Here is a 16,412-nt window from a genome sequence, read left to right as displayed (position 1 = left end):
AATCATAGAACAATATCATTAATATCACACACAAGCAAAATTTCTCTGAAGATCATTTAAAAACAGCTGCAGCAGTATATCAACAGGGAGCTGCCAGAAATTCAGGCCGGTTTCAGAAGAGGATGTGGAACCAGGAGTATCATTGCTGATGTCAGATGGACTCTGGCTGAAAGCAGAGAATACGAGAAGGATGTTTACCTGTGTTTTATCGACCGTGCAAAGGCATTCGACTGTGTGGATCATAACAAATTATGGATAACATTGCGAAGAATGGGAATTCCAGAACACTTAATTGTGCTCTGAGGAACCCTTACATAGATCAAGAGGCAGTTGTTCGGATAGAACAAGGGGGTACTGATTGGTTTAAAGTCAGGAAAGGTGTAAGTCAGGGTTGTATTCTTTCACCATACCTATTCAATCTGTATGCTGAGCAGACAATACAAGAAGCGGAACTATATGAAGAAGAATGGGGCATGAGGATTGGAGGAAGACTCATTAACAACCTGCGTTATGCAGATGACACAACCTTTCTTGCTGAAAGTGAAGAGGACTTGAAGCAATTACTAATGAAGATGAAAGACCACAGCCTTCAGTATGGATTGCACCTCAACATAAAGAAAACAAAAATCCTCATAACTAGACCAATGAGCAACATCCTGATAAATACAGAAAAGACTGAAGTTGCCAAGGATTTCATTTTGCCTGGATCCACAATCAACAGCCATGGAAGCAGCAGTCAAGAAATCAAAAGACGCATTGCATTGGGTAAATCTTCTGCAACAGATCTCTTTAAAGTGTTGAAAAGCAAAGGTGTCACCGTGAAAACTAAGGCACACCTGACCCAAGCCATGGTATTTTTAATCGCATCGTATGCATGTGAAAGCTAGACAATGAATAAGGAAGACCGAAGAAGAATTGATGCCTTTGAATTGTGGTGTTGGCGAAGAATATTGAATATACCATGGACTGCCAAAAGAACGAACAAATCTGTCTTGGAAGAAGTACAACCAGAATGCTCCTTAGAAGCAAGGATGGCGAGACTGCGTCTTACATACTTTGGACATGTTGTCGGGAAGGATCAGTCCCTGGAGAAGGACATCTTGCTTGGCAAAGTACAGGGTCAGCGGAAAAGAAGAAGACCCTCAACGAGGTGGATTGACGCAGTGGCTGCAACAAAGAGCTCAAGCATAACAACGATCGTAAGGATGCCACAGGACCAAGCAGTGTTTCATTCTGTTGTGCATAGGGTCGCTATGAGTCGGAACTGACTCAACGGCACCTAACAACAATAAAAAAAATGAGAAAACGATGAGACAAATCCCAGTTTAGGGACATTCTACAAAATACCTGGCCAGTGCTCCTCGAAACTGTCAAGGTCATAAATAACAAGGGAAGCCTGAGAAACTGTCATAGCCAAGAGGAGCCTAAGGGGACACAACTAAATGTAATGTGATATCCTGGATGGGATCCTGAAACAGAAAAAGGACAGTAGGAATACTAAGGAAATCTGACTAGAATATGGACTTTAGTTAAGAATAAGATGTCGATATTGGTTCATTAATTGGACAAATGTACCACGTTATACATACGTTAATAATTGTTGTTCGTTGCTATTGAGTTAGCTCTGACTCATGGCACCTCCATGTACAGCAGAAAAAAATGCTGTCCAGTACTGCGCCATCTTCATGTCGTCAGTACGTTTGAATCCTCTGTTGTGCTATTTTAGTGCCTTTCAACCTCAGGGGCTCATCCTCCAGCACGCATCAGACAATATTCTCTTTATATTTAAATCCATGGGGTTTTTATTGGCTGAACTTTGGGAAGTAGATCATCAGGCTTTTCTTTCTAGTCTATCTTAGTCTGGAAGCTCTGCTGAAACCTGTCCACCATGAGTGACCCGACCCTACTGGTATTTGAAATATCAATGGCGTAGCTTCCTGCATCACAGCAACATGCAAGCCACCACAGTGTGACAGCCAGATGAGTGGCGGAGATGTTAACACACATATCATGCTAATAGAGAAACTAGGCATTGTGTGGGAACTCTCTACTATTCTTCACAATTTTTCTGTAAGTCTAACGTGATTTTAAAATACAAAGTTAAATAAGAAGTAATCGTGCATGGGTAAGAGACCCACTGAAAGGCCAATGGCTTTTCATATAATCGAATATGAAGGGTTTATGGATAACATTTCAGATTGCACATTTCGCCTAACTTTTGACAAACTACGACTTTTCGAATTTTGATGTCGTATCAAAGAACAATATCCACAATTATCTGGCAAGCCTATTAAAATATGCTCCTCCCATTTCAAGTTCATGTCATTGTGAAGCCAGATTTTCTCCGTATTCTTCAAGCCAAGCCTCGTGCAAAAGATCCAGTTCAGAAGCAGCTGTGAGAGAGCAGCTGTCCTGCGTTAAGCCAGTCATTAAAGAGACTGGCAAAAATATACAACAGGGCCACTCTTCTTACTATATATAATTTGTCTTGAAAATATTATTTTTAATAACAAATATTTATGTTAATATGCTATGGATTTATTATGGTTATACAAAATGAACGAATAAATAGAAGTTTAAGATTTTCTCAGTTTTAATATCTCTCTTGGTGAATATTAGTACATATTACCCACATGAACTAAAATTTTTTGCAGTTCTCAATAATTTTTAAGATCACAAAGGGTCCTAAGACCAAAAAGTTTGAGAATCACTTTGTTATATAAATACTTAATTTAATCCTCACAACAGCCTATTAGGTAGGCAATATTATCCCACTTTGCAGATGAGAAAACTGAGTAATAGAGAGGTATAGGAACCTGCCCAAGTTCACCCAGGAATAAAGAGCCTAGAGCTGGGATTTGAACCCATGTCATTATGCTGTCCTGACTACCTCATGTCCTTGTGGTCCTCCAGGTCTGCGAGCTCTGCAAGGGGGTGGCCCCTGCAGACAGCCCTGTGGTCTACTCGGACAGGGCAGGCTACAGCAAGCAGTGGCATCCAACCTGCTTCGTGTGTGCCAAGTGCTCTGAGCCGCTGGTGGATCTCATCTACTTCTGGAAGGATGGTGCACCCTGGTGTGGCCGCCATTACTGTGAGAGCCTGAGACCCCGGTGCTCCGGCTGTGATGAGGTGAGTTTGGGGAGAGGGTAGGGACTGAACAGCAGGATGGGCACCCCCACTTCTATGGGAGAGAACCCAGAGACCAACAAGAGTGTGGCTTAACTGACATATTCTACAGATAGGAAAACTAAGGCTCAGGCCTCGCTTAGCTACTCCTAGCCTCTGTTTCTCATCTGTAAAATGGAGCTGGTGTTGGTCCCAACTCCCCACGGGGCTGTTGGGATGAGTCAGGAACATAGACCCTGTCAAGCACTATCCTGGCACAATGGCTGGCACTTATTGTTCTCAAGAGAACACATTATAGGAGTGTAGCCATGAGCCAGATTGCCCACATTCAGACCCTGGCTCTGCGTTTAATAGTCATGTTACCTAACTGGTTACCTAACTCTTGTGCCTCAGTTTTATCATCTGTAAAATGGGAATGATAATAATATCTATCCCATGGAGTTGCGATGAGGATAAGTGGGATAATGCATGAAAATGCTCGACACAGCACCTAATCTAGAAAATAATAAATGATAGCTGCTGTTAGTCTTATGAAAAAATTTATCATATCATATTATATACTGTACTATACTAAGGGAGCCCTGGTAGCTCAACAGTTACGTGCTCAGCTGACAATCAAAAGGTTAGCAGTTTGAACCCACCCAGCAGTTCTGTGAGAGAAAAAACCTGGTTATCTGCTCCTGTAAAGATTACAGCCTGGAAAACTCTGTGGGCAGTCTATTCTGTCACATGTGGTCCCTACGAGTCAGAATCAACTCAGTGGCACCTAACAACACAACAACACACTATACTATAACACTGTACATAACATAACACAATACAATATAATAGAGATGTTATGGAGGAGGTCACCTTGCCGATGTGGGTTTAGACCAGAGGAACACCAGGATATATTAATAATGACAATAATAATTATGATAACAATACTTGCTGTCTGCAGTTACGCCTTTGGTGACAGGAAACTCACTACCTTCATCTTTGTCACATATGATGGTTAGAAATCTCTTCATATTAAGCCAAAACTGCTTACCTTCTTCTATATGTTAGTCTCCAAGTAAAGTCCCTACAGTCAGTTCTCTTACCTAATAACCATGCTATCAGGGCATACTAAGAAGGAAACAGTCCTTTAAAAGGACCTTCATCAGACTGCCCTCTAACCTCATTTTTGTGAGGACCGCCATCTACTCACAGCAACCACACTATCATTTATTAAGGGCTTACCAAAAGGTTGGCAGTTCAGATCCACCAGCCGCTCCTTGGAAACCCTATAGGGCAGTTCTCCTCTGTCCTGTAGGGTCACTATGAGTCAGAATTGACTCGACGGCAACGGGTTTGGGTTTTTATGGGTTTACCACAGGTCAGCAGTTTGCTATGTACTCTATGTGCATTGTGCCATTTAAATGTAACAACAACCCTTTAGAGAAAGATTATTATTATCCTCATTTTACATTTAAGAATAGTACAGCTCAGAGAAGTCAGTGACGATAATATAGTGCTGGCTTTGCGTCAGTCACTAATCTAAGCCGTCCAGATATATTAGCTCGTTTAGTGCTCATAAAGCCCTACGTGATGGGTAGTATCTGTATCCCATTTTACAGATGTAGAAACTGAGGCATGGGAGGTTAACAACTTCCCCAAGGTCACAAAGGTAGTAAGTGTCTAAGTGAAGACTTGCACCGGCTCCTGTCTGGCTATGAAAGCAGAGGGCACATTTAAGGGATATGCTGTTCTGCTCTTTCTGAGCTTCAATGGTTCCTCCCCATCTATATATTCCAAAGCATCACTTTATTCCAATCCCAAAGGAGCCTGTGTGTTTTTGAAGCTTCTGAAGCTCTTAAAGACTGACCATTGGCGACACCTCAAGGATGGCTCTAGTTATGTTATCTTCACCTGGGTAGTCCTGTCTCAGAACACAACTGGGCTTTGGATTTGGCCCAGAGAGTATCAGAGATGCTAGAAAAGTCAAACCTTCCTGTGATGGAGAATAATTGTTTCCAACTTGAGAAGCTAAGATAAAACCACAACCCTCCCCAAATACTATACTTACTGCCTCAGATTTATGTCAGATTTCTCTTTGGAGGCATTTAAAAGTCAAAATAAGGATAGGGTGGGATGAATCACCCTTTTACAACTTGTCCCTAGTCCACTGTCTTTACCTAGGGACAAAACCTGAGCTGTGCATTTTCTTCTGCTCCCTTCCCCAGATAATATTCTCGGAGGACTACCAACGTGTGGAAGACCTGGCCTGGCACCGAAAGCATTTTGTCTGCGAGGGCTGCGAGCAGCAACTGAGTGGCCGGGCGTACATCATCACCAAGGGTCAGCTCCTCTGCCCAACTTGCAGCAAATCGAAACGCTCCTGAAGGGCTGCCCGCCCACATCCAGAGTCCACAGGATCCAGCCGAGGAGAGCCATTGTGTGCTGAAGACATCCTAAGGTGCTGACATGACAGCCAGAGAGCAACGTGAACATTGATTGTAGGTTGAGTGGTAATGGATCCTGGAGGGTCACTAATTTCAAAAAGCCAAAAATGTTCTAAGAAGTCTTAGGCTGGAATTGTTTTTGCTGTTGTCGTTATTGTTGTTTCCCAGCTACAACCAACTAAAGGCACAAAATAGCATCCCACAAGGGACCTCTAGGAGGCATTTCCCAGAATGCAATTCTGAGTGATCAAACCGCATAGTTGTAGAATGTGCATGCTTGTTCGTAACCATGGAGCTCCTCCAGGAGGGGCAGGCTGGAATCCCAACCACCACTTGTTGCCTCCTTTTCAAATGGAATTTGAATGTTAAAAAACAACTTTCTTTGGCATGATAAACATATCAATAAAAGTTTTATGAATCCCTCGTACACCCTTATCTAGTTATTTACACCATGGCAGTGATTATACCGGATCCACCTAACTCTGCGACCTGGAACACTGGTGCTGGCAGAAGATACTAGTGAGCCTCTTTCTCAATCATGTCTCATCAGATTTCTTTTGGGAGTGTAGGTCTTGGGTCAGAACTCCCCACTCACCAGTGACAGGTACCCCAGATCACTGTTGGCAACATGACTATCATTTTAGCCTCATGGTTTCATGGAACCCCAAAAAGTGATCTCTTGGGAACTAACGAGCAGCTTTTTAGCCAGGGGCACGAGTCAGATGCCCCCAGAACCCAGGCAGGTATGAGTGAATCCCTCTAGCAATAAGACTGGTCCGTGTTGGGGAGTGGCCACACAGGACGATCCAAGCCCTGCCAGAAGGAGGCAGTTTGTTCTAAGTTCCACCAGTGGGAGCCATGTGATGGGACATGGAGATCTGTGTGGGCAGATCTTAAAAATTATGGGATTTTTATGAAAACTCTCAATTTTTAAATGTTTCCAACTGAACACTGAATGAGCCAAATATAATAGGTCTTTGAGCCAACTCCTTTTATGGTCTCTCCGAGCATTTTCCAGCCACCAAATTGGTTTTCTCCCCATAGTTGCTAAGAAAGTACGTATCTTTTTCTCCTGGGGATCTAAGGACAAAAAAGACATGGGTCCTGGAAGGTCAGAGTCCAGTCACCATGATCTTTTTTCCTTACCTCTTCCATATCTGTTCCAACTTTATCTAATTTTGCCATCCAGATTTTGCTCTTAAAAAAAAAAAAAATTTTTTTTTTTTTTGCTCTTACCATCTCTTATCTACAATACCAAAATTTTTCCATTAGGGGGATTCTTAGAAAAGTCTTCTTCCTTAATGAAAAAAAAGATGCTGTGGAGAAATTAACCTCACTTCTTTTATTTATTTTTTTTTAATAAAATTTCAGACTTACAAAATTGTTACAAGAAGAAAACACAGAACTTTTCTTAAAACTAACGTGATGTCCCAGCACCCCTGAATGTTTTATTGTGTAATTCCTGCAAAGACATTCTCCTACATAACCACAATAACAAATTGCCGTCAAGCCAGTTCTGACTCATGCTGACACCTTGTGGGTCAGAGTAGAACTGTACTCCATAGGGTTGCTTTAAGTCAGAATCTACTAGATGGCAATGAGTTGGTTTTTGGGGTTTTTTTTGGAGGGGAGGTGTTCTTTCGGAAGTAGGCCACCAAGCCTTTCTTTGAAGGCACCTCTGAGTAAACTCAAACTCCCAGCCTTTCGGTTAGCAGCAGAGAGTGTTAACAATTTGTACCACAACATAACCCATCAAAATCAGGAAATCAACACTGACATATTTTTACCGTCTAACCCTCAGATCCAAGTTTCACTGATTGTCCCAATAATGTCTTCTATAGCAAAAGAATCCATGCCAGCATACATTTAGCTGACTTGTCTCCAAGACTGGAGATGATGCTGTTGAGGGAAGAAGTATGTTTTCTTCTTTCCCTCAACTGATAACTATATTCAGTCAAAATCTATTCATTTGAAGCAAAATGATCTCCTTGTCTGATTTCCTTGTTCCATGATAACAGAAATTGCATGAATCAACACAAAGTGTTCCTTTGGTCTGAGTTTGGGATGTCACTGGTTTTTAAAAGACAGAAAGGATTTGGACTTGCAGAAAGAAGAAATACCATTTGTTGTAAGTGAGGGAAATCTAATTCAAACCAGTTTAAACAAAAAAGGTGAGAAGGAATATAGATGGCTAATAAGATCAAGAGACAAGCTGACTTCAGGAACAACTCAATCCAGGAGTTGAACTCATGTAAAGAATCTGTTTCTTTTTCTCCATCTCTTCTGTTTACCTCCATGTTAACTGCATTGTCAGGCAGGTTCAGCCCCACATGGTGGCAAACATGTCACCAGCAGCAGTTAGTCACAGTTTGGTCCTTAGAGCCAGTGATCTCAATGAAAAGGGATAATTTTTCCCAGGCTTTCCACAGATTAAGCTGAGATAGTCTCAACATGGGTCGTGTGCCTATCCCTCAACCAATTACTTTGCCCAGAGGGATGGGGCACTCTGACTGGCAGTGCTTGATCACCTGCCAGCCTGCCAACCTCTGCAAAGGAGGTAAACAGATTAGAAAAGACAGCCACACTCAAATCACAAGGAACAGGCCCTCCCAAGAAAGAGAGGGTGTCCCTGGGGCGGGGAGGGGGCGAAAAGGCTAATGCGTTTTCTAACTGAAAGGTTGGAGGTTTGAGTCTACCTAGAGGCACCTTGGAAGAGAGTTCTGGTGATCTGCTTCTGAAAGGTCACAGCCATAAAAAACCTTATAGTGCACAGTTCTACTCTAACATACTTGGGATGTCCATGAGCAGGAATCACCTCCACGACAACTAGTTTATTGGTCCCTGGGAGGTACAATTGGTTTACACTCAACTACTAACCTTGCTGAAAATAATTCAGAAATGGTTGCAGCAGTGCGTCCACAGGAAATTGCCAGAAATTCAAGCCGGATTCAGAAGAAGAAGTGGAACAAGGGATATCAGTGCTGATGTCAGGTGGGTCCTGGCTGAAAGCAGAGAATACCAGGAAATGCTAACCTGTGTTTTACTGACTATGCAAAGGCATTTGACTTGGGAATCATAACAAATTATGGATACCATTGTGAAGAATGGGAATTCCAGAGCATTTAATTGTGTTCATGAGAAACCTGTACATAGATCAAGAGGCAGTTGTTAGAACAAAACAAGGGGATACTGTGTGACTTAAAATCAGGAAAGGTGTGCGTAAGGGCTGTATCCTTTCAACATGCTTATCCTGTCTGTATGCTGAACAAATAATCTGAGAAGCTGGACTATATAAAGAACGTGGTTTTAGGATCAGAGGAAAACTCATTAACAACCTACAATATGCAGATGACACAACCTTGCCAGCTGAAAGTGAAGAGGATTTGAAGCATTTATTGATGAAGATCAAAGACTACATACAGCCTTCAATATGACTTACACCTCAAAATAAAGAAAACAAAAATCCTCACAACTGGACCAATAAGCAACATCATGATAAACGAAGAAAACACTAAAGTTGTCAAGGATTTCATTTTACTCGTATCCACAATCAGTGCCCAAGAAATCAAACGACGTATTGCATTGGGAAAATCTGCTGCAAAAGACCTCTTTAAACATATCCCTGATAACAAAACCAGGTAAAGACACCACAAGAAAAGAAAATTATAGACCTATATCCCTCATGAATGTAGATGCAAAAATCCTCAACAAAATTCTAGCCAATAGAATTCAACAACATATCAAAAAAATAATTCACCATGACCAAGTGGGATTCATACCAAGTATGAAGGGATGGCTTAACATTAGAAAAACAATTAATATAATCCACCACATAAATAAAACAAAAGACAAGAATCACATGATTTTATCAATGGATGCAGAAAAGGCATTTGACAAAGTTCAACACTCATTCATGATAAAAACTCTCAGCAAAATAGGAATAGAAGGAAAATTCCTCAGCATAATAAAGGGCATTTATACAAAGCCAACAGCCAGCATGACCCTAAATGGAGAGAGCCTGAAAACATTCCCATTGAGAATGGGAACCAGACAAGGATGCCCCTTATCACCACTCTTATTCAACATTGTGCTGGAAGTCCTAGACAGAGCAATTAGGCTAGATAAAGAAATAAAGGGCATCCAGATTGGCAAGGAAGAAGTAAAAGTATCTCTATTTGCAGATGACATGATCTTAAACACAGAAAACCCTAAGGAATCCTCCAGAAAACTACTGAAACTAATGAAAGAGTTCAGCAGAGTATCAGGATACAAGATAAACATACAAAAATCAGTTGGATTCCTCTACACCAACAAAAAGAACATTGAAGAGGAAATCACCAAATCAATGCCATTTACAGCAGCCACTAAGAAGATAAAATACTTAGGAATAAATCTTACCAGAGACGTAAAAGACTTATACAAAGAAAACTACAGTACACTTCTGCAAGAAACCAAAAGAGACTTACATAAGTGGAAAAACATACCTTGCTCATGGATAGGAAGACTTAACATTGTGAAAATGTCTATTCTACCAAAAGCGATTTATACATTTAATGCAATTCTGATTAAAATCACAAAGACATTCTTTAATGAGATGGAGAAACAAATCGCCAACTTCATATGATGGGAAAGAGGCCCCGGATAAATAAGGCATTACTGAAAAAGAAGAACAAAGTGGGAGGCCTTACTTTACCTGATTTTAGAAACTATTATACCGCCACAGTAGTCAAAACAGCCTGGTACTGGTACAACAACAGATACATGGACCAATGGAACAGAATTGAGAATCCAGACATAAATCCATCCACATATGAGCAGTTGATATTTGACAAAGGCCCCAAAACAGTTAAATGGGGAAAAGACAGTCTTTTTAACCAATGGTACTGGCATAACTGGACATCCATCTGCAAAAAAATGAAACAAGACCCATACCTCACTCCATGCACAAAAACTAACTCAAAACGGATCAAAGACCTAAATATAAAATCTAAAATGATAAAGATCATGGAAGAAAAAATAGGGACAACGTTAGGAGCCCTAATACATGGCATAAACAGTATACAAAACATTATAAAGAATGTAGAAGAATGAAGAACACCAAGGACACAAGGTGATTACAAGCCCAAGAGACAGAAAGGGCCACGTGAACCAGAGGGCAGGGAACACAACAGAGAAACCCCGAGGGAGCAGGAGAGCAGTGGGATGTAGACCCCAAATTCTCATAAGACCAGACTTAATGATCTGACTGAGACTAGAAGAACCCCAGTGGTCATGGCCCCCAGACATTTTGTTGGCCTGGGACAGGAACCATTCCCGAAGCCAACTCTTCAGACATGGATTGGACTGGACAATGGGTTGGAGAGGGATTCTGGTGAGGAGTGAGCTTCTTGGATCTGGTGGACACTTGAGACTATGTTGGCATCTCTGCCTGGAGGGGAGATGAGAGGGTAGAGGGGGTTAGAAGCTGGCAAAATGGACACGAAAAGAGAGTGAAGGGAGAGAGCGGGGTGTCTGATTAGGGGGAGAGTAATTGGGAGTGTGTTGCAAGGTGTATGTGGGTTTTTGTGTGAGAGACTGACTTGATTTGTAAACTTTCACTTAAAGCACAATAAAAATTATTTAAAAAAAAAAAAAAGACCTCTTTAAAGTGTTCAAAAGAAAAGCTGTCCTTTGAGGACTACAATGCGCCTGACTCAAGCCATGGTATTTTCAATCACCTCATAGGCATGTGAAAGTTGGACAATGAATAAGAAAGAGAGAAGAAGAATCAATGCCTTTGAATTATGGTGTTGGCAAAGAATATTGAATATACCATGGACTGCCAAAAGAATGAATAAATCTGTCTTGGAAGAAGTATAATCAGAATGCTCCTTAGAAATGAGGATGGTGAGACTTTGTCTCGAATACTTTAAAATGTTATCAGGAGGGACCTGTCCCTGGAGAAGGACTTCAGTGTTGGTAAAGTAAAGGGTGAGCAAAAAAGAGGAAGACCCTTAACAAGATAGATTGACACAATGGCTGCAACGATGTGCTCAAACAGAGCAATGATTGTGAGGATGGCACAGGACCGGGCAATGTTTCATTCTGTTGTGCATCGGGTCGCTATGACTTGGAACTGACTCGACGGCACCTAACAACAAACAACTAACCTAAAGGTTGGCAGTTTGAATCCACCCAGTGGTGCTATGGAATAAAGGCCTGGAGATCAGCTAGCATAAACATTAAAAATCTGTTGCCGTCAAATCAATTCAGATTCATAGTGACCGTATAGGACAGAGTAGAACTGCCCCATAGAGTTTCCAAGGACTACCTGGGTAGATTTGAACTGCAGACCTTTTGGTTAGCAACCATAGCACTTAACCACTACGCCACCAGGGGTTTCCACAGCCATTGAAAACCCTATGGACCAGATTTACTCTGTGACACATGGGGTCACCATGAGTCAGAACTGACTTCATAGCAATGGATTTGGAGTTTTTTGTTTTATTTTAAGAAAGAGAGGCTTGTTCAAGACAGAGGTGGAAAGGAAAGAGTTGTGGGGAAAGTGAGTCTCATTCAGTCCTCTAAAGATGGGGAAGGCATTCCAGGTTGATAAAACAACAGGAGCCCAGCACAGAGAAGGAACCAACTGAGAAGCTGGAAGAGAACCAAGCCAAGGAATCCAAGAGACAGCACTGTGTCACAGGACGGAGTGTCGTTTTATGGACACTTCACAAGATCTGGGGAATGGAGACTCCTGAGAGGCCAGTGATGAGCTGAAACAGGAGGCAAGGGTAGAAGCCAAGTCTCATAGTGAAGTCATTATAATGCCGCTAAAAATCTCATTTGTCTTGATATTGTTTTTAACTACTGGCAAGATAACTGGTTTTAAAGTCCTAAATAAAATGGTATTCCCTGAAGGCAATGCCTAGAGGGCTTTACTTTGGATTTTTTTCCTTTTTTTTCTTAATTCTGTGAGGGATAATGGAGCCTTACTGCACTGTTTTCATGGGAAAAGCTTAGTAAGTGTGAAGGATGTGCTTCCATGGGTTCAAACACGGAAAGTTTTAAAATAGAAAAGTGACAGAGGCAGCTAATGGACCCAATAGGTTAGATCATGCCGGCTGCTGGCCCAGGCTCTGGTTCTTCATAAAATATATAAATTATGAAATATTGTTGCACACAATTGCAAATCTTTGCCCTACAAGGGGATGGTTTGGGCTCTGGTTGACAGGAGAGCTTTGTGGAGTTCATCCTCCACTGATAAGGAGAGAGCTGGGATTGACGGGAGGGCATCCTTGGCCAACACGAGGGGTTGCCTGGTGCCAAGGCTGGACAGCAGAGCAACCCCAGGAGAGGCCCCAGGCCAAGTGGGAAGGTGTCTGTCTGTTAAATATGCTGCCTGTGTGGTCCCCCTCTGCAAGGGAGGTGTCTGTGATATCTTGGATCAGAGCAAGCAGGCACTGAGTTTTGAGCACTTGCCCCTAAGTATTCCATCCTGCAGGAAGCCCTTGCCGACTCTTCCAGACTTTCGTGTAAGTCCTCAAAGTCTCAACTGACCATGTCTTTATGCGCTGATAGACTTTAAGAAGCATACATAGAATTTTTCTTAAATCACAGTTTACAGTAGTAAAGGAGATTGCAACTTGAGTCATCGTATTCCAGACCCCCAAGCGGGTAATAAAAACAATAATAATGACAAAGCTGACACTTACTGAGCATTTACCATGTGCCAGGAGTGGTTCTAAACTGTTTAACACATATAAACTCATGTAATGGGCAGAGTAACCCTATAAGGCAGATGCTGTCCCCGTTTTACCTTGGTGCAACTTAGGTGCAAAGACATTTAATGACTTATCTAAGGTGACACAGTGAAGTCAACATTAGAATCGCAGCCTCTCTCCAGTGTCCATGCTGTTCATGACAATTTGACACTGTCAGACATGTCTGGATGCATTGGGTGAGGTGGTGGGAAAGACCAGCCTCTTAGCGGCTATGTCCAAGGAGGTCAAGGGATGTCTTGGGAAGGAACACAAACAAATGCCCAAATATGACCTCCGCATGAGGGAGGCGTTTCTGCATCCTGATTTGGCTCCTGACTAGGCTGTACTTCTGTCAGGTGCTGTAGTTTGTCTTCCTAATGATAGTAACTCACTCACTCACTAGTTCATTCGCTTATTCATTCATTCCCATGCATTTGCACACCACCCACTATGGCCCCAGCACTGTGCTTGGCATTGGAAATACAAGCGTGGCAAAGCAGACACAGATCCTGCCCTAAAGAGTTCATTAAAATGAGGATAGCATCTGCCTTAAGGGTTGTTGTGAGGATTAAATAAGTTTATGTATGTTAAAGGATTTAGAACATCTCCCGGCACATAGTAAATGCTCAGTAAGTGCTAGCTATTATCATTATTAAGGTCCCTGGGTTGCAAAAATCATTTGCACTTGACTACTAACCTAAACAAAACCCTGGTGGCTTAGTGGTTAAGAGTTCGGCTGCTAACCAAGAGGTCAGCAGTTGAAATCCACCAGGCACTCCTTGGAAACCCTGTGGGGCAGTTCTACTTGGTCCTTTAGGGTCACTATGAGTTGGAATCAACTCGATGGCAAGGGGTTTGGATACGTTTTTTTTTGGGGGGGGGTACTAACCTAAAGGTTGACAGTTTGAGCACACCTGGCAGCTCCACAGAAGGAAGGTCTGGTGATAGGATTCTGTAAAGATTACAGCCCAAAACAAACCCTATGAAGCAGTTATAATACATGAAGTCACCTTGAGTTGGAATCAACTTGACAGTAACAAGTTTGTTTTTGTCTTTTATTATCGTCAGTGTTGTTGTTTTTAATTACGCGGTAGTGAGCCCTGGAAGAAGATGACTCAAGTTGTAATCTCTTCTACTCTTATAAACAGTGATTTCAGAAAAATTCTGGATATACTTCTTAAAGCTCATCAGCAAACTTGCTATCGGTTTTCTTAGTTCTAATCTCTGAGCCCTTCTGGCAAATGCCCACATATGACCTCCCCACTGAGTGTGACATTTCAGCATCCTAATATCCACAGACTCAAAACTGCGAATATGTCTGCATTCTGATCATAAATGAGCAAAAGCCAGATGATAGCAAAGAGGTGCTGGTGATGAGACTTTATTCCTCCTTGTGCCAAAAATCCAAACTTTAGCCTTAAAGATCCTTGAAAGCATTTTCCGTGGAGTGATGAGTTGCAGAAGAAACAGACTCCTGGTGCCAAAGTACTGGTTCTTCAGGGGGTTTCTGAATCTGATAAAAGCTGTGGACGTTGTGGCATTTGCTTGAGTAGAAAACGGATCAGGCTCAACCATGTCTCTGGTTGTTGGTGATCAAATTGCTTTGCTTTAAAAGGGTAGACTGGTTAATGCTTTTCTATGCCTTCCCGTTGGGAACTGACATTTACGGTGACAAGTAGTAATGATAAGGCCTCCTTCTATATACTAACTATAGGTTTACCATGGGCAAGGTGCCTCCAACAGTACCTGGCACATAGTACAGTACGCAGTAATTATTTGTTGGTGTTATGCTTAGACTGGCAGCTATTTGTCTCCAAGGAGGGAAAAAAAAAAAAAAGAATGAGAGGAAAATGATAAGTATTTATTAATAAGCACCTACTCAGTCTCTGGGTGGTGCAAACAGTTAAACACGTGACAACTAACCGAAAAGCTGGTGGTTCGAACCCACCTAGAGGTGCCTTGATAGGAAGGCCTGGTGATCTGCTTCTGAAAGAGCACAGCCATGAAAACCCTATGGAGCTGTTCTACTCTGACACTCATGGCATCGCTCTGAGTCAGAATCAACTTGATGGCAACTGGTTTGGTTTATTTTTAGTTTATGTCCAACGTTATACACCTATCATCTCTCTTAATCGTCCTATCAAGCCCGGTTCATCTGGAGGACAAAATTTTCATAAATATGGAGAAGAGAGACTGGGAAAGAGAAAGAGGTTTTGGCAGTGAAAAAGGGGGGATCCCTGCTTCAGTACCAGTTGGGGGGGGCTTTCAGAAGTGCCACAAACACATGGATGGGGTGAGTCATCTCAGGCTGGGGCACACAGACCTGGGCCCTTATCATCCAAGGGCCCCCAGTTCAAACGCAACAGCCCCCCACCCCAGAAACTGTACCCTGAGATACCGCATCCCGAGTGTCTAAGCACGGTCTGCTCTGGGAGACACAGCTGGCAAAAAGGAACTCCATAGCTAAACCACCAGGGTCCAATGAAGAAATCCCATCCCTGAGAGCGAGAAATGCTGGGGGCATTAACGGGACCCTTAAAGGGCCCATTACAACAGAAACCAATCAAGTGAGGAGAGATGGTGATTTCAAGATGGACGTATTCCCTGATTTGACCACAGCAGGGTGGGCAAGAAAATACCTGCCTTGTCTGTCCGCTCTGGCCCTTGATGGCAGACATTGAACACTCTGCCCTGGATTCTCATGTGGGAATAAACACTGGACAAGAAGTTCCAAACGCTGCTTCTCTTTGAATCCTTTCTAAAGAGCCATTGTTGCACCAGAAATGCACACACCAGGGGCTGAGTTTAACCCTGTGGTTGGTGGACCCAAACACTTTTGCACAGTGTAGCCAATCCTTCATGATTCACCTGAACACAGGACCTCAGACTCCACAGACTCTGGCCAAGTCACAACCAGGCCTGAAATCCTCTCTATGGTGGGCAGGGCAGGAGGCCGGTCTGTTTTGAGGCAACCCAAGCCCACATCTTCAGATGGATAATGCTGACAAATGGTCCTGCCCCAGCCTGCTCCCCACAGAAACACATCTGCTTGAAAATGAAGACCACTTTCCCCCACAAGAAAAACATGTCAGGTGATTTCCGTTCCTGAGTGAAGCTGCTC

General features: G+C 42.5%; 1 protein-coding gene across 1 annotated transcript in view; it reads left to right on the top strand.

The window, feature by feature from the left end:
* The window catches only part of LMCD1 (LIM and cysteine rich domains 1), an 81,612-nt gene extending 75,636 nt beyond the window's left edge, over window positions 1-5,976 (top strand). The window contains exons 5-6 of the mRNA XM_003409775.4: window positions 2,914-3,129; window positions 5,331-5,976. Coding sequence (XP_003409823.2) covers window positions 2,914-3,129; window positions 5,331-5,489 — 375 coding nt within the window. The 3' untranslated portion in view covers window positions 5,490-5,976. The remainder of the gene's footprint in view (window positions 1-2,913; window positions 3,130-5,330) is intronic.
* Window positions 5,977-16,412: the final 10,436 nt, after the last annotated feature.

This window comes from Loxodonta africana, chromosome 22, assembly GCF_030014295.1.
Source record: "Loxodonta africana isolate mLoxAfr1 chromosome 22, mLoxAfr1.hap2, whole genome shotgun sequence".
Lineage (NCBI taxonomy): Eukaryota > Metazoa > Chordata > Mammalia > Proboscidea > Elephantidae > Loxodonta > Loxodonta africana.
This window is presented reverse-complemented; position numbering and strand designations above follow the sequence as displayed.